The 26,577-nt window shown below is 36.0% G+C and overlaps 1 protein-coding gene across 2 annotated transcripts in view; it reads left to right on the top strand.

Annotated features, from left to right (window-relative positions):
* Positions 1-657: 657 nt before the first annotated feature.
* Positions 658-26,577, top strand: part of CARNMT1 (carnosine N-methyltransferase 1) — a 40,441-nt gene continuing 14,521 nt past the window's right edge. The window contains exons 1-4 of one of the 2 annotated variants that reach the window (XM_023497547.2): positions 658-1,169; positions 8,500-8,695; positions 9,517-9,680; positions 25,802-25,942. In XM_023497547.2, coding sequence (XP_023353315.2) covers positions 847-1,169; positions 8,500-8,695; positions 9,517-9,680; positions 25,802-25,942 — 824 coding nt within the window. In that variant the 5' untranslated portion in view covers positions 658-846. Of the gene's footprint in view, positions 1,170-1,244; positions 1,389-8,499; positions 8,696-9,516; positions 9,681-25,801; positions 25,943-26,577 lie in introns of those variants that run through there. The other variant, XM_031939605.1, reaches the window with a different exon arrangement.

The raw sequence follows: 26,577 nt of genomic DNA, 5'->3' as shown, positions 1-26,577 counted from the left end.
TTGGACGCAATGGCCCAAGTCTGGAATTCTCTCCCTCTTTCTCCACCTCCTGGCCTCTCTCAAGTCTTAGCTATAAAGAAGTCTCCATCTTCTTCAGGAAGCCTTTGTCCTCTCTAGTTCATCTACCATTTATCCCGCATTTATCTCGTTGGTCTATAGCTGCATGCACTATGTTCCCTGGGAGCTTCTTGAGAACTGTCTTGTCTTCTCTGATTCTGTCTCTGTCTCTGTCTCATTTCTTTCCCTTGCATCCCCTTGCATACAGTAAGTGCTTAATCGATGCTGGAGAAGACTCTCGTTCGCTGAGTGACCTTGGTAATGTCATCTTTCCCTGCGCCTTTCCTCCAGGCCCCCCTCGCAGCCTCAGGCTGCCCATCTATAAAAGGAGGGGTTGGGCTAGCGGATGGATCCCCGAAACCCTCGGCAGTTTTGCCTCCCGCACCCACCTCTAACGCAACCAGATAAGGGGTACGTACTTCCCCAGGCCCTAAGTCTCCCCTAGGAGTCCTCTCCTCAGACCCATCAGGCCCCTCCCCCCGCGCGATCCCTCCCGCCTCCGGTCCCTCCCAGCCCGCGTGCAGCTGTCGCCGTGACGTCGGCGCGGCGTTGCGGACGCCGAGTTCCCTAGAAGGGGAAGGGGGGGTGGGAGTGGGGGCGGGGGACGGGCACTGGGGCACTAAAGAAACGGGCCGCTCGCGGGTCGAGCTCGAGCCAGACAGCCGGTCCCACCGTCCCGCGCGCGCCTCCGCGACGGCCTGAGGGAATCGCCTCTGTCTTGAGGGCCGGCGCGGGGGAGAGGCAGAGGACGAGGGAGGAGCGAGAGGAGGGGGCGGGAGCAGGGAGGGGATGTCAGCCGCGTGCGCCGTCTCGCAGAAAGCTCGGCAGCCGCCGCCTCCTCCTCAGTCTCCGCGAGAGGAGCGGGCCAGGTCGGCTATGCACCGTCGGCGCCGCCCTCCGCCTCCCGCCACTCAGCCGCCCGAAGGCGGAGGCGATGGCAGCAGCGGTGTGGGAGGGAGAGGGGAAAGCGAGGATGTGGAGGTGCTGTTCTCGGCGGGGCGCCGGGGGCCGGCGGCCGGGGCAGCGGCGGTGGCGCACAGTGCCGAAGAGGAGGAGGAGAGGCTGGAGCGGGAGCACTTCTGGAAGATCATCAACGCCTTCCGCTACTACGGGTAAAGGGCTCGTCCTTCCCACTCACCCCCACCCTCCTCGGGTCCCCATCGCTCCCTCGGGCCGGCGGGCCTCATCCAGGCACGCAACAATGCCCACCTCTGTCTGCCCTCCCGCAGGTACCCGCTTCCCTCGCTCATCCGCTCCACTCGCAGGCATCTCTAGTCCCCCGACCCATGGGGGCAGTCCCTGCTGTCTGAACTTGTCTTCAAACTTCCAGGGTGAGGTCCCAGTCCTTGTGCGGCTCCGAGCACGCTGTGCCTTGGCTAGTTATGATGCTTGATAAATGTGTGTTAAATTGCATTGCACTCCCTTCCGACGTAACTTAGAGCGCTAATAAGGGTCTTGTCTAGACCCAAGCTTTCATTCTGCGCCCATTAATGCCTCTGGAACTGGGATGATCGCCGAGAATACCTTGGAAAGCCAACACTCCCCCCAAACAAAACGTTCCCTGCCCTCGGGGAACGCACAGTCTATTGAGGGAAGACTAATGCAAACAACTTTTTACCACAGATTTGTACTCAGTACTTTGGAAATGAGTTGTTAGCTCTCCCTACCACCTAAAGAAATCCTGCCGCCTCAGATTTTCTCTTAGGACTTTGAATCGCTCTTTAAAACTGATCTGTCAATTGGTCAGTCACCAGGCATTAATTAAGTCATTATCATTCGCCGACACTCAGTTACTTTTGATATATAAAGAATGGCGCTCTTAATCTCATTCTACTTTGCATGACACTTCTAAGTGTACACATCAAGGGCAAAGACTTTTTAAAATCTATCCCAGGCACTGTATCTTGTCTTTATTAAATTCGCATTAAATATTTTTAAAAGTTGATTTAGAGATTTTTTTTTTCAGTTTTCTTATAGGTCATAAAGACAACACATCTGATAGATATTTACTTTCTTAGCACAAACATTTGTATGTTTTTAAGCTAGGTTGTTCATACAGTTTTTTTTTTTTTTGTTTAAGATAGAAGCACTTAAGTTTTCTTAACTTTGGAATCAAGTCTCCAGCATTGTTTTTGTGTCTTTTTAAACTTGTGCGTAACAATTAGCCTTTACAAACTGATGCTGATTGAATTTTGAAATTTGCATCCTTTATGAATGCAGATTGGTGAGTCTTTGAGTGATGCTATCTTTGTTGGGGTGTTGGAAGATGGATGGGGAATAATTTCCATCAGTTCAGTTTTAGGTTTTCATTGTTGGTAGAAATTCACAAAAGCCTAGGCCTTTAAAAATCTGCTACTGTTACTAAGTAGGGAAAACTGAAACCAAATTAAATAAAATGTGATCTTTAGTTTTTGACATTAGTATTTCTATTCTGCCATCAGCACTTGAGATTGATCTATAATGAGTAACAATTTTAAAATGAGTGTATATTGTTAATATAGGAAAAGATTACTTGGGTAGAAAAGTACGGGGCTTCTTCAGCAAAAGAAAAATTCTCTAAATCTCAAAAATAGGTTCATAGGAATATAGATTTAAAACTGGAAGGGAACTAACAACTTTTTAAAATACAGAAATGCTTAGGTTTAAAGATGTTGAAAGGGATAGAGTGCTGGGATTGGTTGGAGTCAGGAAGATTCACCTTCTTGAGTTCAAATGTGACCTCTGACCCTGGGCAAGTTATTTATTTGCCTCAATTTCCCCATCTGTAAAATGAGCTAAAGAAGGAAATGGCAAACCACTTTAGTGTCTTTACCAAGAAAATCCCAAATGGGGTCACCTAAAAGTTGAACTAAACTGAATGGCCAAAAAAGGACAAATGATATAATAAGTGTTAGAGCTTTTCATGCTACAATGAAATACATTGTTACTACCATAGAGGCATGATTTGATTCGCATTATAAAAAAGCTCTAGTAGTGTTTTGTTTTGTTTTTCATCTTAAAATGATCTACTTTTTAAACTTGGAATAGACCCCCTTTCTTTTTTTTTTTTATTATTATTATAATAGTAACTTTTTATTGACAGAATCCATGCCGGGGTAATTTTTTTTTACAACATTATCCCTTGCACTCACTTCTGTTCTGATTTTTCCCTCCCACCCTCCACCCCCTCCCCTAGATAGCAAGCAGTCCTATATATGTTGAATGTGTCCTAGTATATCCTAGATACAATATATGTGTGCAGAATCGAACAGTTCTCTTGTTGCACAGGGAGAAATTGGATTCAGAAGGTAAAAATAACCCAGGAAGAAAAACAAAAATGCAAACAGTTTACATTCATTTCCCAGTGTTTTTTCTTTGGGTGTAGCTGCTTCTGTCCATCATTGATCAATTGAAACTGAATTAAGTCTCTTTGTCAAAGAAATCCACTTCCATCAGATTACATCTTCATACAGTATCGTTGTTGACGTATATAATGATCTCTTGGTTCTGCTCATTTCACTTAGCATCAGTTCATGTAATTCTCTCCAAGCTTCTCTGTATTCATCTTGCTGGAATAGACCCCCTTTCAAATGATTAGACTGACATTTATATGACTTTATAAATCTAGATACTACAGATATTATTATCCTCTCTTTACAAATAAGGAAACTGAGGCTCCAAAAGATTAGATAATTTCTCCTTGAAAAACAGGTATTAAGTGTCTGTCAGTATTTTAACCCAAATCTATCATTTTCTACTCATGTGGTGCTGCATCTGAAAATAAAGCAGCATTCCTTCTTTTTCAGAATACCAAGTCAGATACTGTTTTTGGAACTGAAAAGTATTTTTAGTTATCACGAATGTTAACAACCAAATGAAGCTTAGATATTAGCAGATATGACCTGTGTATGACATTATTCAGAAAGAATAAATGCAGTGAGGCAATAAATGTGCCTTAGCTTTCCCACACAGGACAACTCTTGTTCTTTTAAGGAAATTTATTTAAATTCCTTAATCAGAAATGTTAGATGTTATTTAGTGCAGTCTCCTTGCCGTTGACTTAATTAGGTAATAGTCACCTCTCTTATCCTCCTTTCCATAGATGAGCTGATAGAGAAAATTGTAGCTGCTTCTTAGAAATGCCTCACATACAGTGTCTAGCACATGGTATACACTTACTAAACATTTAAATTTAAGGTTGTTGGGGACATTATCTTATCTATTTTGTTTTCTCCTCAGGGCTGAATACATTATAGCCTTTGAAAAATTTTGTTGAATTTTAAATGTTGAGTATTAAACATTAGATGAGTTGTTGATTTGATAAAAGTAACTTAATTTGTTATATATAATGTTGTGATTTTTAGGGACTTTCTATAAAAAGTCAGAAGTGTTCTGTATCCAAAAAAAATTGTAAACTCCTTCTGTATTCCTACCACCTGTTCAATGCCTTGGCATAATTGGCATACTAGTTATTGATTTAATTAGGAAGCTAGCCTGAGATTTGCTCCTTTCCTCTGCCAAAACCAAAAAAGAGTTTGTGTGGAGCTTCACTTTCTCCAAGTTTTATAGCTTGTCATAGATATCCTTCTATGTCTCTTCTGACCTGTTGTGTAAATGAAAATGGCAGAAAATTGAACTAGACGGAAGAATTAAAAGTAGCAAATACAAGGAAAGGAAGTGGGGACTGGAGAGAGGCACCTGAGCATAAAATAGGCAAGAAGAAATATGCTCCTAGTTTTTTTGTAGTAGGGGATGGGGAAGAATGAAAGGATCAAGGACAAAAAAGAAAGAAAGAAAACTACCTGATAGATTTTCTTCTTTTACAAAATGTGGAAAGGATGTTTCAAAATTTCTTAGAAGAGCCATGGACTTGTATTAGTTTAGAACAGATAGTTTATTTCAGTGATTTGAGACATTCTAACAGCCAGTGTTTGTAATGAATTACAGTTATGTTTATCAGATGACTGACTAAACCTAATAACCCTGTGACTTGGAGATAAAGTGTTGCTTTTCTTTCAGTGCAGTCCTCTAACAATTTCTATGCAATATAAATTGCTCTGTGGGCCTTTTGAAAACTTCTCTATCCTTCCTCTCTTCTCCTCATGGAAGTTTAAGGATAGGAGGGGAGAAATTTTGCTTAATTTTTGTTAAGGTTTCATTTGCATTATTACCATTTTCACACTTAACCAATCTAGAAAGAAACATCACCCTATTCCTGAAAACAAAGTAGCAAATACATCTCCCTTTCCCAGGTTTCTTTGTATATTTGTTTTTTTTTTTTTCCCTCTTCATACTCTATATGTCTTTACAAGTAGAGCATTTTTTCTTGGATTTCTTACTATGTGTGGTTATTTTAGATTTTAATTTCCTAAAGTAGAAGTAGCTAGAATGATGCAGTGGATAGAGCATTAACCCTGGAGTCAAGGAGACCTGAGTTTAAAGTTAGTCTCAGGCACTTCACACTTACTAACTGTGGGACCTTGGGAAAGTAACTTAACCCCATTTCCCTCATAATTTTTTTCCCCCTAGGACAAGAAATGTACTTTGATTATCTTTTTTCTTTTCCCCAAATACTGAAATTATTCTATGTTCTGCAAACAGATCATGCTAAATACATATTTTGTTTATTGAAGTTGAAAAGTTTTGAGTATAGCTATAAAGTTGTTTTTAAAATAATATACTAACATTTATTTAATATTGAAAGTGTCACCTTTTTTTAAAAATGGTTTTTTGCCTGCCAAGCAATATCACATAATCTTGAAGCTGAAAAGGGAATCTCAGCAGTCTAGTCCATATTTGAATAATCATGCTTTCCTTAGTAATTTTCCAAGACTCTTGAGTAGTAGTAACCACTTCACTGGGAACCCAACTGGCCCAGTTGGGCAATGGAGTTCCTTCCTTCCTCCTTCCCTCCTCTCCCCTCCTCTTCTCCCTCTTCTCTTTCTGTCCAAATAGTGGGTGTTTTGCCCAAAAGGAATATAAATTTTGATTGCTGAAATATTGCAAGATATCTTGGAGGTTTATGGGCTAAGTTTTCTTTTTTAAGGACCATGCCTTAAACCTAAATCACTCTGGCTCCCATTGATTGGCCAGCAGTAGGTCATCTTCCAAGCCTCACTTGGTCATTGTTTGGGCTCTGCTAGCCTAGAGTGAGTGTAAATAGGCAATTCTTTCTGCTTTGACCAGACACCCTGAGGGGATCTTTTCTTTTTCTTTTCTTTCTTTTCCTCTTTTTTTCTTTCTTTTTTCTTTTCTTTTTTTTGGGGGGGGAATAAGTGAGGCTATTCTGTGCCTCATTTCTTACCTAGCCTTAATCATTGAATAGGTGTTTTGTTTTTGTTTCCTAGACAAACTGTGACCTGGGCAAGACTTGGGCATAAAAAGCCCTAGGTCTTCCACTTGCTTGCAGGACCATCTCTAGTCATCTTTATCTATATCTTGCTACTGGATCCAGATGGCTTTGGAGGAATGAGGCTGGTGATTTAGCACAGCCCTCTCTCATTTAAATCCACTTCTCTTGCAAGTCATTACAGCACCTTCCACATCATGGTCCTTTTCAAGAACAAAGGACAGACAACAGTTATCCACATATTATTTATCACACAATCCATTCAGTGGATTCTTACATACCTACATTGACAGGAAAATCACTTTAAATAATATTGTCTAAATAGGCAGAATTCTGGGTCTTAACAAATCTTAAAGAAATTATCCTGCTGCTGGTTATCTTGATAGGATTTGAAAACCACATATAGAATTGGAGATTCCCTGTACTGCCATTTTATATATGAGGAAACTCAGGCCCAAAGATACTGACTTTTCTAAGATCGCTTATAAGATCTCTAGTAAAAGACCCAGGAATATTGAACCCAGGTGTCCTGGTTCCCAAGTCTCTCTGGCATTCAGATTTTTCTATTCTGTAATTATAAGCCTGTCAACAGAACCACTAATTATAGGAGTCTGTGATTCAGAGCTAGAAGAGACCACAGAGATCATCCGATTCTAAACCTTACAATTTTACACATGAAGGAAATTAATCCTTAAAAAGTTGTAACTTCAAACCAGGTAGAAAGCACAAGTAATAAGTTGCAAGGTGAGGATTCAAACCCTGATCCTCACTTCTTTGCTAAGTAGTGGGGGAGAAAAGAAAACTCAGTCCTTGTTAACATTTTTCCTTGGTAAATTTTCTAATTGTCTAAAACTCTTAGGTCTAGGTTATTAATCATAGGAAAGTACTTCCTGGAATCAATATAAATGATTAAAAACATTGCTTCTATATGTAGAAAAGCTTGTTATTGCTTGAGTGATTGGAGGAGTGGAGGGTCTTAAGGAATTAGGATAAAAGGTTTGACAGAATAGAGAGGGAATTCTTTGTAATTGCCTGAACTCCACATGATTTTTAATGTTGTCAGATTCTGGCAAAAGCTTTAGCTAAAGTTCTTTATAACTGAGGTAGTAAAAAGAGCTCATTTGGAATCAGAAGATCTATGGGTTCCAACTATCACTTATTCAGCTGTGTGACCTTAGGCCACTCACATAGCTTCTGTTATCCTAATTTGATTCATATGTAGAATGCCCAAACTTCATTTTTATTTTCTTTTTTTCTGATTTTATGAGTTGATCATAAAAGTCAGTTGTAGGAAATAGTTATCAGAAGCTTGTTCAATCAAATTAACAAAGGCATTTTTCATAAGACTTAAGTTCAATTGCTAGGGCATTTTAACTGACATTCATTGCAGGGAAATATTTCATATGAATAAAAATTGTACTTAATACAAAATATCTTGTTATGTTGTGGAATGACCCTTGAATTTGGGGATCTGGGGATTTGAGGTACAAATGTATATGGCCTTGTAGAAATGGACAAAAAAAGTATAATAATTTTTTTATTAACAAAATGTGGATTAATAATCTTGTACTATTTAACTCAAAAACTTTGAGCAAATGAGGTAATGAATATGAATATTTTGTAAATTATGAATATAAATTATGAAAACACAAATATAAGAGATTATCATTTATGAAAGTTTGGGGAAGGCAGCCTTCTAGCTAGTAGAAAGTTTAAAACTTTTAAGTTCTTTGGCTAAATATTGTAGTAAGAGTCAGATGATTATATTTCATCTGTAACATTTCAATTCTCCATAGTTTTTGCTTTTGAATCCTTATTTTCAAATCCTTAGTTTTCAAAAAGATTCCAAGACTACTTATTGTTTAACTTCTATGAATCTGTGAACAGAAATATTCAAAATGTTTAATGAACTAAAAGTTACAAATGAAAGTAGTCATCTATTACGTGGTCTTTTAAAACATTTAAAAATTGAAATAACTTCAATTGAAAAGTATTGTGGCATGTCTAATAGTATCTAAGAATACAATTGAATAGCTATATAAAAGAAGATGAGATTGCCCTTTGGTGTGAATCCTTCTGCCACTAACTTTTTTTTTTTTTTTTGTACTTTTTAGAACAAGCATGCATGAACGAGTGAATCGAACAGAAAGGCAATTCAGATCACTTCCAGCTAACCAACAGAGCCTGCTTCCTCAGTTTCTTCTTCACTTGGACAAGATTCGGAAATGCATTGATCATAATCAAGATATATTACAAACCATTGTGAATGACTGCATACATATGTTTGAAAATAAAGAATATGGAGAAGATGTATGTAAAGCCAGACTATATTTTAAATGCAAAAGTCTCTTCACTTCTTAAATTATGAGTATTTGACCTATGTATGTTTTCCTCTCTCTTTCTTGGTTTCATACTAATCTTACATCTTCCTGCGCTAATTGATAACATAAAGTTACCTTCAGGTCATGAAACCAGAGTTAGTAATGCACTTCCCTAAAAAAGCAACAATATTAACACTAACTGTAATAGAAGGGTAGTAGCTTTAAACTCTGATTTTTATTACTAATTTAATAATTCACATTTTATATGACCTCTTCACTTGATTGTAGTTCCCTTGCCATAATAGTGTTAGTTATTTGCACTTTAGTCAGTATAATTATTTTGTTATTAACACCATAAAACTAATATTTAAGATCTCTATAGTTATACTAAAAAAAATAGTTACTCTTATCACAGCGTTGGAAACTGAAGTCCTCATTTGTATTCATTGTAGTGGGTACAGGTGGGCCATACCAATGTGAGTTTCTCCATCAAATAACCACCACTATCACTTGGAAGATCTTATTAGGTCACTATGATAGCTCAGGTTTGATCATCTACTGAGTAAAGATCACTGCCAAATTCTATGGTAGTTTTTTAATAAAAGACTTAATGTGATGAAGTCTGAATTGAGACACCAAATTCATTTCACTTATGATTTCAAGCTTAAAAGTTGTCATAGAAGTGAGAGGCAAGAGCCTTATCCACCAAACCACTGGAACTAGCTCTCTCATTTGTTTTTAGCATGTCTAATGAAGCAAGATTGTTTTTCTTAAACTGTGTTTACTCACTGATGTTTGTATTTTAAACAGGGGACAGGGAAGATTATGCCAGCATCCACATTTGACATGGATAAGTTAAAATCTACGTTGAAACAATTTGTAAGAGATTGGAGTGAAACTGGGAAAGCTGAAAGAGATGCCTGCTACCAGCCAATCATTAAAGAAATTGTAAAAAATTTTCCAAAGGAGAGATGGTAAATAATGCTTTTGTTCTCAACCAATTTTGTTGAGATTAATATTTGTCAGTAATACATAAGCAACTAAGAGGCACATTTTGAATACCTTTACCAAAATTATGCTGCTTCATCTTGAAATGAATTAATTGGACTTATACTGTCAAGGTGATGATTTTTTCAAAATGGCCTGCTTTATTGTAGAAAATTTAAATGAATTTTTTTTTTTTTTAATGTTTGAAATAAGCAAGTGAAAAGAAAGGGTGATTTTTAAAAAACTGTATTGCTGTTTGTTTGGAATTTATATTGGAATGGTAATTATTAATATAGTATTGACCTAAGATTGCTATTTAGTGAATAGTATTTTGGATGACCTTTCAAGTTATAGAATTTAATATTTTTAGTTGTGAACTTGCTTTCAGAAACTTGGAATATTTAAATTCAAGATGAAACGGGAATATCTCCTAACTTAATGAAAATAAAATTTGTGTTATACATAGTTGGTACCCGTTTCACTGATGGCTTCTGTTTCTGAAGTGCTTAATTTGGCTATTTAGGACCCCAAATGCATTTTCTCATTCTAACAATGTAATAGAAATAGTGTGACCCAGTGGATAATAAGACAGCCTTGAAAGGAGGAGGATTCTCTTCGTTAGACATGAAGTTTCAGAGCAAATGCTGCAATGTGCACTAATGAAGGAAACACTCTTGCCAGGAGTATACCAATTTCAGGTCTGAATAGAAATTACATGTTATAACTAAATAATAGATTCTTATATCAGTCAATGGAAGCCTATTTTATTCAAGAGTAGAAGATATTATTATAGGATCCTTTCTAATACATTAATCTCTTGATTTTAGAACCTAATATATGGGAAAATATACTCAGAACTTGGGGAAAAGGAGCGTGATACAGTGAAAATCATAAAATTGGAATAAGAATGTATTCAAGTCCTAGACTAGACCTCTGTTACCTACTACTTGTGAACTTTAGCAAATCATTTGTGCTTTGTTCTCCTCATGTCTTGAATGAATGGGTTGGATTATCTGACCTCCAAGTCAATTAAATCTTTTCCAATTAAATCTTACGTGCAAGGAATGTGAATGCCCTCTTTTTGATCTATATCTGATTCATAAGGAGAATGGGAACATGGTAGATTGAAGCACAGCTCCCTCTGAGAAACCACAATTGCATGGGCCATTAGTTTCTATAGATGGCATATTCCTAACAAATTCATCTGAGTAGAATTTTATTTTATAGTTGCTTTTATTCTGCATATTGAAGTATATTTCACTAGATTTTCCAACCAAAGAAATAGGATCTGGATATGGTATAAGAGAAGTCCAAGATAAAGAAATTCCCTCTATCAATGATGATTAGCACCTTCTTTGCAATTTATAGATTTAGTTAATTTCCTAAAGCAATAAGGGATTAAGTGACTTGTCCAGAAACTAGACTGCCCAACTATCTAGAAGGCAGGTCTTAATTACTAATTCTTGGGGTTGGGGGGTGGGGTGGAGCCAAGATGGAGGAGAGGATACAGGCTTCTTTTTGAGCTCCCCTACTACTTTCAAACTATTTATAAAATTCAGCCTCTGAATTAGTGCTGGATTATCAGAACCCATGAATATTGAGAATGCAACACATTACCAAAAGAAGATAATCTCTATGATCTCCAGAAAAGATCATAATGTTTCATTATTGTTTTGATCAGGCACAGGCCACAGGTGGAGGCCAAGCCAGGCGCAGGCACAGGCAGCCAGGTAGGGAGAGAGCACATGCCGAGCAGACCAGGGGTGGGATGTGGTCTCTGCTGATGAAAAATCTGTGGGATGGATTCTACCACAGTGTTGGCTTCTCTGCTCTGGTTACAAGCCAGTAGATCAACAGAGATATTACAAAACTTCCAACATAAACACAGAGGGTAAAAAGTGTACCCCAAAGCAGTGGAGACTCATGGGACCTGGCCACACCCACGCAGTACCTGGAGTGACTCAGCACCATCCAAGTGCAGCTCCTGATCCCAGGGCAACCTCTGCTGATCCACACTGCCTCTTCCCTGCCCCTTCCTATTGCCTGTTGAGGAAGCTTGGAAAGCCCTCGTTGTCCCAAAAGCAGACCCCAGCGTTTTTTGTTTTTTTGGTTTTTTTCCCTTTTAAAATGAGTAAAAAGGCAAACCGGGCTCTCATATAGATAGCTTCTATTGTGAAAGAGAGTAGATTTCAAAGCCTGAGGAGACTAAAAGCAAATTGTCTCCAAATGAAGCCCCAAAGGGGGGGGATATGACCTGGTCCCCACCACACAAGGCTCTCATAGAAGAAATTTAAAAGATTCTTTAAAAGAGCTAGAAGAAAAACGGAGAAAGGAAAGGAAAACCTTGCAAGAGAGTCTGGATAAGGCATATAACTCATTAAAAGATAGAGTGGAAAAAGAAAACAACTCCCTGAAAAACAAAATTTGTGAATTGGGAAAGGTAAATAAAATAACTCCCAGGAAAACAGAATTTGTGAATTGAAAAAAGGAAATAACTCCTTAAAAAAAAAATTGGTAAAATGAAAAAAAATTCCATAGAACAAAACAACTCATTTAAAAACTCAATTGGACAAATATAGAAAGAAAGAAATACTAATTCTCAGGCTTTTGTGACTTTGATGTCCTTCTCTGACTGATTTGGATTAGAATAAAATAATTATAACTTGTACTTTTTAAGGGATATCAAGAAAAACCTGGCTTGACAGTAGACATGTTATATATGTAGGATTTCTTTTGGGAGTGTTTCATTTCCCTATACTTTTGAGATGTAACTACTGAGCTTCTATCATGTGTGGGCTAGGACCAGTTTTTGGGAACCTACATCTCTGGGTTAAAATGTTCACCACTGGCTTAAAATCAATACCCACTCCTTCCAGTTTTACCCCATTTTTAAAGCATGCAAGCAAACAAATAAAAATTACTTGAGCTTGACGTTCCTGCAGATTGTAGTATTGTATTTTATTATTAAAATCCTAGAAGGAATCTGTAGTCTTTTCCTCAGTTTCTTGCAGTCTTACTTCTGAACCAACTACTTGAACAATATTGCTCTCTTTAAAGGTTACCAGCAGGGTCCTAACTGCTTAGTCTGATGATCTTTTCTCAGTTCTTGTCCTTGAACTTCGTAGTTTTTTATTTTGTTGATTACTCTCTTTTATAGGACATGGGCTTCTTCCTTGTATAATGTTGCTTTCTCTCTTGTCTCTCTACCTTCTGACAGAATTTCTACTACCTACTGATGACTCAGTTTTGTCTTACTGAATTATCACTTGTTTCTTGTCCTCTTAGCATGAGTATTTCCTTGGACTCTATTCTGGGTCTTCTCTAGATACATTGTCTTGGAGATTTTTTTTTTTTAACCAATTCATGGGTTCAAGTATTTTTTATGTGCACAACTCCCATATCTATTGAGAAGATCAAAATTAATCTTATCTTTAGTTTCTACTGTTTGATTCTATAGTGTAATTGATTTTATGCTCTATGCATTTTTATAATTGAGTCTGCATCTGCCTAAAACCATCTTTCTTTGTTTTTTAGTTGAATTCAGAAATTAGTTTTCCCACTTAGTTTAAAGTTATCTTTAAGCTCTACAAGTTAACTTATTACATTTCTAAAAGGATATTATTTATCTTGCTTGTTGTTTTTATAAATATAATAGATGATAAATAGCAACATGCATAGAAGCCATATTACTGTTAATATATGGATTTTTGAGACTACAAACTATTTAGGATCATTGAACATCCAACACAATTTCTCAAAGGTTTCTTAGGTATCTTCTACTAAATTCTTGGCTCAATTATTTATTATTCACCATAAAGGATTCCCTAATTCTCCAGCTAAAAATAATTCATTTTTTGACTGGCAGAAAATTTAGGGGTCTGTCTTTTCCAAAGAGACAGAAAGTCTGATAGTTTTGGTCACCTAACAAATATTACAATATGCAAATGGGTCCCATAAAACAGTTAATGTTCCTTAATTGGCATGGGGGTGGGAGGAGGGAAGTTGTTACTAACTCACTTAACTTTATCCCTATTCTCATGATGCCATTTACACTGTAACCAGTCATATTGGTTTCCTCACCTGCCGAGCTTTGTACTTACCAAAACTATATGAAATCTGATGAACCTTATTTTGGAGTCTTTGGTGATTGAGAGGCCATAGACCCAATTCATTGGTTAATGTTCAGATCATTATATCCAAGGTTGCCTAAATTTTCAAACTTAACACTATATATAATCTAGAGTTAACCAATTTCCTTCTGAAACTAGTAATATTTCATCAAATGCTTGTTGACATAGCAATTTGTGGAAGTTATTTAGCCATCTCAAACTCAACATGTTATTTTTTTCTTGTGTTACAAGTCTGGTTCTCCAGACTTTCTTGATTCTTTCCACTCCTTTAGCGTGTGTTGTCAATATGCTGTCAAATTTTGTCAGTTCTAACAATGAAACATTTTTCATGTCTTTCTTCTTTTCTCCACTCAGGCCCTTATCAGGACTATTTTTACATTAATTGAGCTCCCTGTTTCCAGTTCTTTCCATCTTTAATCCACCCTTCATACATCTAACCGCCTTAATTAATAATGTTTTTAAGATATAAAGGCTATTATGTCTCTCAATAACCATCATTTACCAAAGATAAGATGATGCAGTAAAAACTTCTCAGCCTGGCATTTAAGGCTTTTCATAATCTTGATTCTCACCTACCTTTAAAGCCTTTTGTCATACTAATCCCCTTTCTGAACTTTGTGCAGGTCAAACTCAATTATCAGCATTCCCTTCTAGGGAATCCTTTTTAGGATCCTTGTTTTCTTTTAAGGCTTTACAGTTACTCCGAAACCTCCATTTAAGGAAGGAGTACAACTCAGAAAATCTCATTTCTCAACTGTAAGACTTCTATGACTTTGCAGCAATTTCCCTTTCTTCCCCCTTTTTTCATTCTTTTCTTCCCTCATTCTCTAGTGCTTACGAAAAATGGCAGCTGCTTTTTGTTGTTCAGTCATTTTTCAGTCATATCCAACTCTTTGTGATCTCTTTAGAGTTTTCTGGACAAAGATAATGGAATGTTTGCTATTTCCCTCTCCAGCTTATTTTACAAATGAAGAACTGAGGTTCTGGTCACTAAGTCACTCAAGTCACTAAGATTAAGTGACTTGCCCAGGGTCACACAGCTAGTAAGTGTCTGAGGCCAGATTTAAAGTCATGATAATAATAAAGGACTGGAGCAGAAACTCATGCTTCAGTTGAAATTAAAAGGCAACCCTTTATTTTAATTCTATATGTATTTTTCTATATCAAGTTTGTTTTTAGTAAGACAGCATATTGTTGAATTCTAGTTTCTAATCTATTCAGCCATCTTTCACTTTATGGGTGAGTTCATCTCATTCATATTCACAATTATGACTATTAATTGTGTACTTAGACTTTTCCTTCTCTTTCTTTCCCACCTGTCTTTAAGAGTTTATTTTGCTTCTCTTTTCTATATTGTTTCACTGTGGGATGAAATGTATTTCTGTACATGTGTATTATTCTCTCTCTTGACCAGTTCAGATTGAAGTTCAGATGTCAATGTCTCAAATGCAGTAAAAATTGTATGTGCCTCCTCCTTGCATACTTCATTTATATAAAACAATTTTTCCCATTCTTGTCTCCCTTCCTGCTTCTCCTAGTGAATTTCTCTTCCTCATCCTTTCCATTCTTTTTTTGCATTCAACCAAATATAATAAAATCATTCTTAGGTCCTCTCTCCAGTCAGATTCCTTCTAAGATCCGATGCTGATAAGAGTTCTGTGGGGCTAAATATGCCATCTCCCCATATTATAATGTAAACATTTTAATCTTGTTTAATTCCTTATGCTTGTACATACATATTCTCTATAAGATGACAGATTTCCAACTTGGCTCTTGTCTTTTCATCCAGAATGTTTAGAAAATCTTTTATTTCATGAAAGCACCATTTTCACCCCCCCCCCCCCCCCATGTAAGTTTATATTTATATTTATTGGATAAGTTATTCTTGCTTGCAAACCTAGGTCTTCTGTTTTCTGGAATGTTGTACTCTAAATTCTCAGCTCTTTTATAGTAGTGGCTGCTAAATTGTATATAATACTGACTGTGGATTCTTTTTACTTAAATTCTTTATTTCTGACTGCTTGCAGTTGACCTCTGACCTGGATTTTGGCTATGATATTCCTGAAGTTTTCATTTTGGGATTTCTTTCAAGAAGGGATCAGTGAATTCTTTCCATTTCTACTTTGCCCTCTGTCCTAAAAGATCTGAACAGTATTCTTTTATGATTTCTAAAAAAATTGATGTTGGGCTCTTTTTTTGGTGATTGTTTTCAGGTAGCCCAACACATATTAAATTATTTCTTTTAAGTCTCTTTTCTAGATCACTTTTTGCTATTATTTATCTCACTTTTTTTCCCCCTCTGGCCTTTTGACTTTGTTTAAATGTTCTTGATGTTTTACTGAATTCATTACTTTGTTGTGTTTTTGTTTTTGTTTTGTTTTTTTGGTCACTTTTAGAGTTATGTTCTTGGGGTAATTTTTTTTTTAATCTCTTGCTCCAATCTATTAATTGCCTTTCCAAATATTTCTTCCAAACCTTTCATTCTATCCCTCCTCCCATGTTTTCTCTACCATTCTCATTTTGTTTTAAAAATAATTTTAAAACTTTTTTTAAAATATGCTTTTAACTTTTTCCCGAAATTCTAATTGGATTTGTGTCCAAGCTGATTTTTTTCTTTGAGGCTTTTCATGTAAGTGTTTTGGAGTCAATATCTCCTTTTTACTTTTGTGTCTTGGGCCTTCTCAGTCACCAAAATAAGTCTTTTTGTCAGGATTCTTTTTTTTTTCTTAAGCTCATTTTTTGGGGGGTAGGGATGCTGCTTCTTGACTTTGGACTCTTCTCGAGGGAATGTATGTTCTGAGCATCTGTGCTCTTATATTCTTCTGCTACTTTCTCAGCTTAGGCTGAGAATCTGCAGTGTTCTAAAAATGATGTGATTTGGGGCAAAGTGGGCTCATTCCATCTCCTGGTCTAAATTCTGTACGTTCCTCACTGAGGTTTAGGTCTGCACCTGGTTAGGAGTTTCAGCAGACTAAAAATGCTAGACTTGGCCACTATAATTAGCTTGCTCAGAGATTTTGTAGGTTCAGAACAAATGAATTACAAGGTCCTCTTTGGTCTAGGTTCCATTACAGATTTGCATCCTGGTGACTAGAAGACAGATCCTGCTCTACTCTTGAGATTAGAACTATATGTTTACTGTTTGTTTCTAAACTTGTTTCTTGCTTAGCTGGGGCCCACTAGTGGCCGTCTTTAGGTATAGACTCAGAACTGGGTAGTGTTTGCTTAGAATTACCACTTGGCACCCATTCCTGCATTTTGTGCTGGTTCAAAGATCCCCTGGGATTTTTTCTTTCTTTATTACATAATGCTGCTTTTCAGTCCCTGGGCTCTGTAATGCTAGCTAAATTCTGTCCCCAGTGTTCATAAACATCTCTGTCTCTCTAAGCTACTTTTAACTAGAAAAATGACTCACTATGACTTGTTCTTGGATTTTTTGAACAAAATTCTGATAAATTTTCTAGATCTTTGTCAAAAAGTTTTGGTGGGAGAGCTGGACTGTATTTCTTCCTGCTTCTTTGCATTCCTGATTCCATTTCCTTCTTGATTTATTTGCCACATCTGACACTGTTAATCTCTTGTGCATAATACTCTGCTCTCTCTGGGTTTCAGTGACTTCTTTTTTAGTGCATGTCTGACTACTTCACAAGTTCTTATGCCAGATCTTCATTTATATCACTCTCACTACATGTGAGTATTCTGCAAAGCTGTTTTGAACCTTCTCTTTTTTTTTCTGTACACAATTTCATTTGGTATTATTAATTCCAATGGGCTTAGTTTTCTTCTGTATAATGATGATTCCAAGAACTATATATCTAGCCCTAGACTCTTCTGAACTCTAATCCCATATTACCAGTTGCTTATTAGATATGTCTAACTTGATGTCCTTTAGGTATCTCAAATTCAGTATGTTCAAAGCTGAATTCATTCTTTTCTTCCCCAAACCCTCCTCTCTTCCCAACTTCCAAAAAAAGTTACTATCAAGGAGGGTATTACCATGCTTCCAGTCATCCAGGTTCTCAACCTCATTATCCTCTACTACTTATTCTCATTTACTCCCTATTTCCAATTAGTTGCCAGATCTTTTATTCTATCCCTCTTTTATTCACACAAGCATCACACTAGTTCAGTGTCTCGGCTCCTCTTACCTGGACTATTACAGTAGCTTCTTCCCTGCCATAGGTATATCTACGCTCCAGTTCATCCACAAAACTGCAGCCAGTGATTTTCCTAAAGCACAGATTTGACCAGCTCATACATCCTCCCTCCTCAACAAACTCCTGTGACACTCCCTCTTACCTTTAGAATCAAATATAAACTGCTTTGTTTAAAGCTCTTCTCAATCTGGCCAATTCATGCCCTTTTAGTCTTACACAAGACATTTCCATACAGTCTTGCTTGCTGTTCTTCACACACAATACTCAATTTCCTGTTTCTATGCCTTTGCACACTTGACAAAAACATCATTTTATGCAGAACGCACACACAGAGCAGATGCTTATATAGTGGCAATGATACAAGGACACTCTCAAGGTCTCTCTGAAGAACTTTAGAATTGATGGCATGGGAGATCCTGTTAACAGGCCTGTCCAGCATAGCATGTCCTCATCAGAGAAGATGCTTTGCTCTATCAGCAAAACAGAGTTGATATAGCTCAGAAGAAATAAGAGATGTGCAAAGTTAGAGAATCTACCCCAAATGTTCATATGGACTAAGTATGCCTGACCTCTAAGCAGAGCCTTCTGACCTTATATCGGTCTGATGAACTATAATCAGACACACTGTAACCTAACTAATGTAGTGGTGTCATTTTGGCTCTCTTTGAGATTGAAGATAAAACCAACCAATCCTGTCTTCATGCCTTTACATTGTATTCCATTCCTATAATGTCTCTCCCTCCTCATCTTGGTCTCATGGAACTTTTGGCTTCCTTTAAGACTCTTTTCAAGTATTTAATTCAGGAAGTTTTTCCTAGCCTGTGCCTTTTGCTGCTGGTGTCTTCTTTACCAAGATTATCTTCCATCTACCCTAAATGTGTCTTTGATGAATTGATTTCTGTACAAATTGTTAACAGTAGAATTGTAAACTTCTTGAGGGCAAGGATTATATTTGCTTTTTCTTTGTATCCCTAGTGCTTAGCACAGGTCTGGCACATAGGAACCATTTAATAAACTTTGTTGATTGATTTTTGATGATTTGATGGAGAGATTACTGATAACTAGGAAAAGACCTCTCTAAAGGATATGGCACTTAAGTTGAAGCTTAAGAGGGAGAAGGAGTGGATTTATGGTGGAGGTGTGTTCTATGCAGTTTATACATATGGAGAATTACCTAGAGCACTCTGGGATTGACAATGATATCAAACTCTTATAGAAACTGGAACCACTAAGTTCCATATAAGGATTTCTGAGGACTATATATTGACCTTATCTATGTTCTCTTGTTTTTTTGTTAAATATTTCCCCAAACCAGGTTGACTTAGTGATTAGCGACAGAGAGTTATAAAGGGAATGTATTCCAGGATGCGGGAAAAGGGATAGCTAGAAAGCACAAAGTGGGAACATGGAATGACAAATTCAGGAATTGGAAATCTAAAAGCAGTTGAGCTAGTGTAACAACATCAGAGCAGAAGTGGCCCTTAAATATTATCTAATCCAATAATATCAAACCCAAGTAGAACTGGATTTTAGTGGGTCATACATTGATTTAGAAAACCACAAATTAACATATTGTGTTGCATTTTTATATATTTTACTAAACAATTCCCAGTTACACATTACATTCTGGTTTAGGCCATATTAAGTTTTGAAGGTAGTGAATTTGATACCTCTGATCTTCCCCAAACTCTTAATTTTACAGATGAGGAAATTGAAACACTAAGAGGTTAGTTTAATGAGTTGCTTCAAGCTATATCACTAACAAATGGTTGAAGCAGGATTCAAATCAGTTTTCTAAGTCTAAGATTATTCTTTTCACTATGTCTCACTGCCTTGAAAGAAAGTCAACCCCCTAAATAGTAGCAACTGTTAACCTGACCAACAACAAGGAAGCCACTTAGAGAGATACAAGAAAAGATATCAATCCTACCATACGTAAACATCTTCAGTCTATCCAAAGTTCATTCATCTTCATAAAGTTATCAGATTTAAGTAACATCTATAACTGAATGCTTCTTATTTTTAGGACTCTGTGATAGGTGCTATGGATTATCTAAAAGCTTCAGAGAGTTTCTACCTTAAGTAATGATTGGCCATAGGCTAATCTTCACCCTCTTGGGCTCATATGCTTAACTTAAGTAAATTAATGGGATTGGACCAGATAAACAACACCTACTTGAAAGAAGTTTACATTCCTTGGCGGGGGAAGAGAAGGGGAAATGAAGGGGAGGCGAGACAGCAATTAAATAGATAGGCAAATAAAGAATAATTTGGAAATCACTCAGGTCCTTTCTAGATATTTAATATCGAATATACTAAGAGATATTTTAGACTTATAATAATATAGGTAGAATATTTTTTGAGATGAGAGATGGTGTTATAGGGGACAGAGAGCAATATTGGAGTCAGGAAGACGAGTTCTAGTCCTGCCTGCTAGTTTTCTGACTAGAGCCAAGTCACTTATCCTTTCAGTACTCAAGCCAAGTCTATAATAATAATGATGATGATAGCCAATACTTAAATACTACTTTGAGGTTTGTAAATATATAGATATATAAATCAAAAACAAGGGTTCTTAATCTGGGATCTTTAGATCCCCAAAAGGTTTGTGAACAGATTTTAGGGGCTCCATAAATTTGGTTTTTAAAACTGTTTTTATAAGTGTATATGTAATTTGTTTCCTTTGTAATCCTATGTATTTTATATCACACACCTAAAACATTAGTTTGGGTATTTTTTAAGTATGATAAAATTTAGCACAGTGGCAAAATTGTTCTCTTTGTATCCCCTTCTGAGCTTCTTGTTTTCAATTATGTATTATTTTCCTTGCTATTTTCTGTTATTTAAGAAATCAAATAAAAAAAATTCTTTTTATTATGAGCACAACTATGGTCAACAATGTTTCTGTACACAAAGGAGATTTTTAAAAAAGAAGATTGAATATGAAACTTAACTTCAGTTACACAGTTTAGGTTTTTTAGTACAGTAATAAAATTGTTTTGTTTCCCCTTTCAAAACCCCTTGTTTTCACCTGCATATTTTTAATGATTCATTGATGATCTTTTTTTGTTGTTGTTGTTTGTTCTTTTTGCAATTCTGTCTTTACTGAGAAAGCTAGATGGCAAAGTAAGTAGAGTGCCAGACCAGGAGTCAGGAAGACTCATCTTCAGCATCAGACATTTACTAGCTGTGTGATGCTTGGGCAAGGCACTTAATCCTGTTTGTCTCGGTTTCCTCATCTATAAGATGAGCTGGAGAAGGAAATGGCGTACCATTCCAGTGTCTGTCAAGAAAACAACAAGTGAAGTCATGAAGAGTCAGGCACAACTAATTGACTAAACAGTAATTCTTATAAGAAGATGATAAGCTTAATGAGGACTTTCTTTGTCAATATAATTGTGGACGTACTCTTATTCAGATAATACTCATTTTGTCTGATAGTTGGGCCTGTAGAACAAATTACTTTTTTCTTAAGATATGTGTGTACCCACCATAAGAAAACAAATTTACAACATTCCAAAGTAGTACAATAGATTCTGTTATCTACCTTTTCATCTGAAGACCTTTGGGGTCTACAGCATTAAAAGCAAATAGTTTATTTCAGTTTTGTTTTTTAAAGAGGGATCCAAATATAATCTGAGTCTTTCCCCCTAAGAGAGGCATAGAATTCTTAGAGCAGTTATTCTATTTCCTCCAAGTTCTGATCTTTTCAGTTTTTAGTTCTGATCTCTTAACCTGTCCTTATTTCATAACTGTTTTTCTCCAAATCTGTCCCATTGATGCATTATCATTATTAATACAAATGTATTTACCAGTAAGGTTGGGAAATAGAGAAATAATTGCTTGACTTCAGGGTAGAAATAATAGGGATAAGGAAGGGTACTACTGGTAAGTTTATTAGAAGTACAAATTACAGTATCAGATATTGCATACAAATCAAAACATTTTTAATTTGAAAGGGCATTCTCTTATTTAAAGTATCCTTGCAAAATTTTTTGTTATATAAATAATCACCTCATTTTAATATCTTGAAAGTCTTTCAAAAAATCAGACATTCTTCAGTTACTTTTTAAAATAGTTGACATTTATTCCATAGTTGGAAACCTGCACTTGAACAAAATTTTTTTTTACAATATCCCCAGTAAATGATTATGTGGTCTCTATGTAAAACAGGAAACCCTATAGCATTCTGAAGCAACCCTTATACTTTATAATGGAATTAACTAATAGCTTATTTTCTTCTACACCTCATCTCTCTCTGTCTCATTGCCAAAGCAAGAATCTTCCTTTCACATTTCCTTATGTCCTTTCAAATTGGCCTTTTCTGACATCTTTTCATTTTATGGCTTACTTGTTGTAGTCACTGTTTATTAAGCTTCTGTGATATGTGTGTGCGCGCATGCGCACATCCACGCATTAGGTATAAAAAAATTAATACCTATGATAAACTTAGGAAATCTAAGTTTTAAATGAGTATTGGAAGGAAGATATGGAAGTAATTGCATGTTTCATATGACACTAATTCATTTTTTCCCCTTGGTGTCAAAAAACAATCATATATTGTTTGATAATTAGCTGAACATCCAGTACATACCAAATTGTAAACATTTAGGAATTTGTAAATTCCGAACATTTTGGAAGTACAGGCAAAAAAACTTTACATCCAGAAAGAAAGAGCAAGGAAAATTAGGCTATCATGGACTGTTCAAAAGAGAAAATAAAAAATTTTCAGATCACATTAAATTAAAATAAATTTGACATAAAATGAGCTGTACCCCTTCCTCAAACAGAAATTTCTTCCAATTTACATTCCAAAACTGATTTTTGCAACTCCCCACTGATTTCATTCTGAAAAAAAAGAATCTAGATCATAAATTACGGCCTTTTCCACTTTTTTTGCTTAGCATTTGGCACAGTCCCAAAGCATATGCTAGGGATTTGATAAATGCCTATTGAGTATTTCTATTTAGTGCTCTTCTCCTTTTGTATGGTAGTATTGACTGAAGAAACTGGGACTATTTAGCTTAAGAAAGAAAAGACTGGGGATGGAAGGGAAGATGCTTATGATAATTGTCTTCAAAGTTATGTGAAAGAAGGATGAAAGTTTTCAAGGGAAGGTCTTATGAACTGAAATGCACCTTTTTATAACTTAGGCCAATTTGGTCCTCATTCTGTCATTTGGAAATGTTAGTAGAATTTTAGTCCATTTTCTGTATGCCATTTTTCAAATATTTGAAGATGGCCATTTTTGTGTCTTCAGGCTAATTATTGTGCAATTTGTGGCATAATTTCAATTCCTAGAAATATTTTAAGTTAATGCTGGAAAGGATAGGAGCTCAGTGTTATTCATCTATACCAATCTCCACATTTTATAAATGAAGTATACAGATAAAATAACTTGTCTGTGTTTATGGAAAATTAATGGCAGAACTAGAATGAAATCTACATCTGCTTGATAATTTCACAAGGTTCAAAATGTATAACTTTCTTGACTATAACATTTGTTTTTAGTTTATATAGAATAAAGTCTGGATCTCTTTTTCACATGAACTGCTACTAAAATAAGTCACTCTATCCCATTCATAATGACCAAGAAACTCATTCCCACTGGTGATTTTGAAATCCTTCTACTTTGGGCTTCCTAACCACACCAGCAGAGCTGGATATCAATAGTCCAGAGTGAGGTGACCTGCTGAGGTTAAGGGGGAATTGAAAGAGTCTAACCTTTTCATTTGCTATAACCTATTACCCTAGTATTAGGAAAAGTGTCTGGTCAAACTAGCAACTGGGCCAGAATGAGAAGTTAATGGCTTAGGGCTCTTCTGTTAAGTGGTAAATAGTAAGTTAGGATACTTGCTTCTATATCCCATCCCTTAATGAAAAAACATCTACCATGTAGAATAATGATCCCCTTTCTTCTATTTCGAGATTGTCATATTCCTCTGATTCTCTTATCTTACCATCATATTTTGCTTTGATCTGGGACATAATTCAGTAGCTTCTCTCTGGTTTTATCCATTTAAAAGATTCCTTCTTGAGTCTTCTCCCTCAGCCCTCCCTTTCCCATTTTCTTGTTTGGAGTGGGGGTGGAGGGTAGGGAGGAGGAGAGCTATGCAGAAGTGCTTTGAAGAGCCTAGAATACACAAAGCACAAAAGTAACATTCATTTCATATTTTAGAAGAAATATGGATCTTCCCAGTGCAATGGGAAAAGTGCTGATCAAATCAACAGGACTTGGATTTGGGTTTGAATTCTGGTCTAGTACCTGCATCTTTTGACAGGAGACATGTGATAAGACCTTTTGATCCTCAGTTACAAAAAAGAGGCTCAACTAGATAGATGGCTTTTAAGTTTCCTTCCATGTCTGTATCTTTCATCCGTATAGTCTCCTGGACAAATATTTCATCTTTGGGTCTATGTTAGGAACACTACAAAGGACAAAGAGATGGGAAGGAGTGGGAAATATAAGGCAAGGCAAATTAAGATTTTTTTCCTTCTCACTTTCTCCTCTCTTTTCAGTGACTGGCCTTCAGTGGGAGAAGTAAGAACAGAGTGCTAAGAGAAAGGAAGTTCTGTGACTTCCTGAAATGTAATCCTTAACTTGCCTAGCTTGGGGTTTCTAATTTGTAAAATTTGAATGTGTTAAGCTGAATTATTTCTAAGAATTTTTACAGCATCAAGATGCTGTGTTATTCATGTAGATGGTGGATATTCTAAATGCAAGCCCTATTTTAATACACTTAAAAAAAAAAAACTTGTTCAATAAATGTGGTATAATTAGGCTTTAACATTAAAAACTTAAAGTAATAATTAAAAATGACAGGTTGGTGAGAAAATGTGTAAGCTTTGTTCAAATTCATTTGTCTCTTGAAAAAAACTGATATTCCCCCCTTCAAAAAAAAATTCCTAGGATGGAAGAGAAACCTAAATTTTACTTAACTTTATTATTTTAGCAAAAATTAAAACTCACAATGTTTGCTAATGATTCAGTTATTTAACAATTTTTAATTTATAGAACATTTAGGTAGTTTTTATTTTAATGTATGATATAAATTTTTACTTGTTATGACTAAAATAAATACTTAATGTTATTTAACTTTCATGATTTATTATATTGACTATTAAACTCTTCTGTCTAGTAGAAGCTTAGAAATTGTAAACTAGTATTCTGATGCCTCTTGGGATATTTGTGGGAATAAGAAGAACTTGTATCATATATAGTGGCTTAGGGAAATTACTATTGTTTAAGCATTTATATCATCTTTGCCATCAGTGCTGTAGTTTATCTGCTGTTTTACAGTAGCAATCTTATTTGTTCCTTTTTCTTTTTTACTGTTGTTTCTTGGGAAAATCTTCATTAAACCCCAAGTGCAGTTATGGAAATTACCCTGGGTTCTTGAAATTGATGACAGTTAAGTTCTGACAGGTCCCTACCAAAGTAGTAAATGCTTTGAATACATATATAATGATAGACTGCATACCTGATCGAGGGGCTAATTCAGCTAAGTTTAGAAAAGATTATCACCAGGTTGATCAAATATTAAATCTTTAGCCATGTCCACCCTCAAAGATGATCTGTTGATATAGATCATCTAGTAATTTATAGTTCAGCTTCTTAAAGTATTTTATTCTTAAAGCATTTATTTATAAAGCATCACTTACTATAAGTGATTAAGAAAATCACTTTCTTAGGGGAGGATAACTTTAATACAGATCTTTTCATTTAATTAACAGTTTGTAATGGAAATGTTTTTATTTTTACCTCTTGTTTTACAACATTAAGGACTTAGACATGATTGCCATATTTTTATTTATTTTCAGGGATCCTTCTAAAGTAAATATTCTGGTGCCTGGTGCTGGCCTAGGAAGATTGGCCTGGGAAATAGCTATGCTAGGTTATGCTTGCCAAGGAAATGAATGGAGTTTTTTTATGCTCTTTTCTTCCAATTTTGTACTCAACAGGTATTTACATTTACTTTCTATTTGAGATGTAAAATTCCCCAGAGAAAAATTACATTTTGCTTGCTTAGATGAACTTTCATATTTTGTATTTTAGGTGTTCCTTATTTTAAAATCACTTTGCATATAACAATAACTTTTATTGACACACTTAAGTATTTGAATGTTAGGGTAGGATACATAATTGTAAAGAAATGATAGGATCATAGATCAGTGTGTCTAACATCACTTATTTTGCAGTTGAGGAAATCTGAGATTTAGAGACTTTAAATGACTTGCCCATGTTCACATGATAGTAACTTAGCAGAAGTCTTCTGACTTCGTCTTATAAGCAGTCTTTATTCAGAATAATTGAGACTACCTCTTTTTTTGCTTCAGAAATTAGCATGTTCTCATTGCTTCTGTGACATTCCTTGATTGTTTCTCTGAGCACTGAAAAGCATGTGAGAAAAAGTCAAGAACATTAAGAGTGATTTTCCAGACAGAATTTCAGAGTCAGAAGATACCTTGGAAACCATCTAGTCTAGGCAATACCTTTACAATATACCTCATCAGTGGTCATCATTTAGCCATTGCAGAAAGACCTTATGTGAGAAAGAATGCACTCTACTTCCTCTAGGTGACTAGATTCATGTCAT

Source organism: Sarcophilus harrisii, chromosome 1 (genome assembly GCF_902635505.1).
Source record: "Sarcophilus harrisii chromosome 1, mSarHar1.11, whole genome shotgun sequence".
Lineage (NCBI taxonomy): Eukaryota > Metazoa > Chordata > Mammalia > Dasyuromorphia > Dasyuridae > Sarcophilus > Sarcophilus harrisii.
The sequence above is the reverse complement of the archived record's forward strand: the minus strand, read 5'-3'. Positions and strand labels throughout refer to the sequence as shown.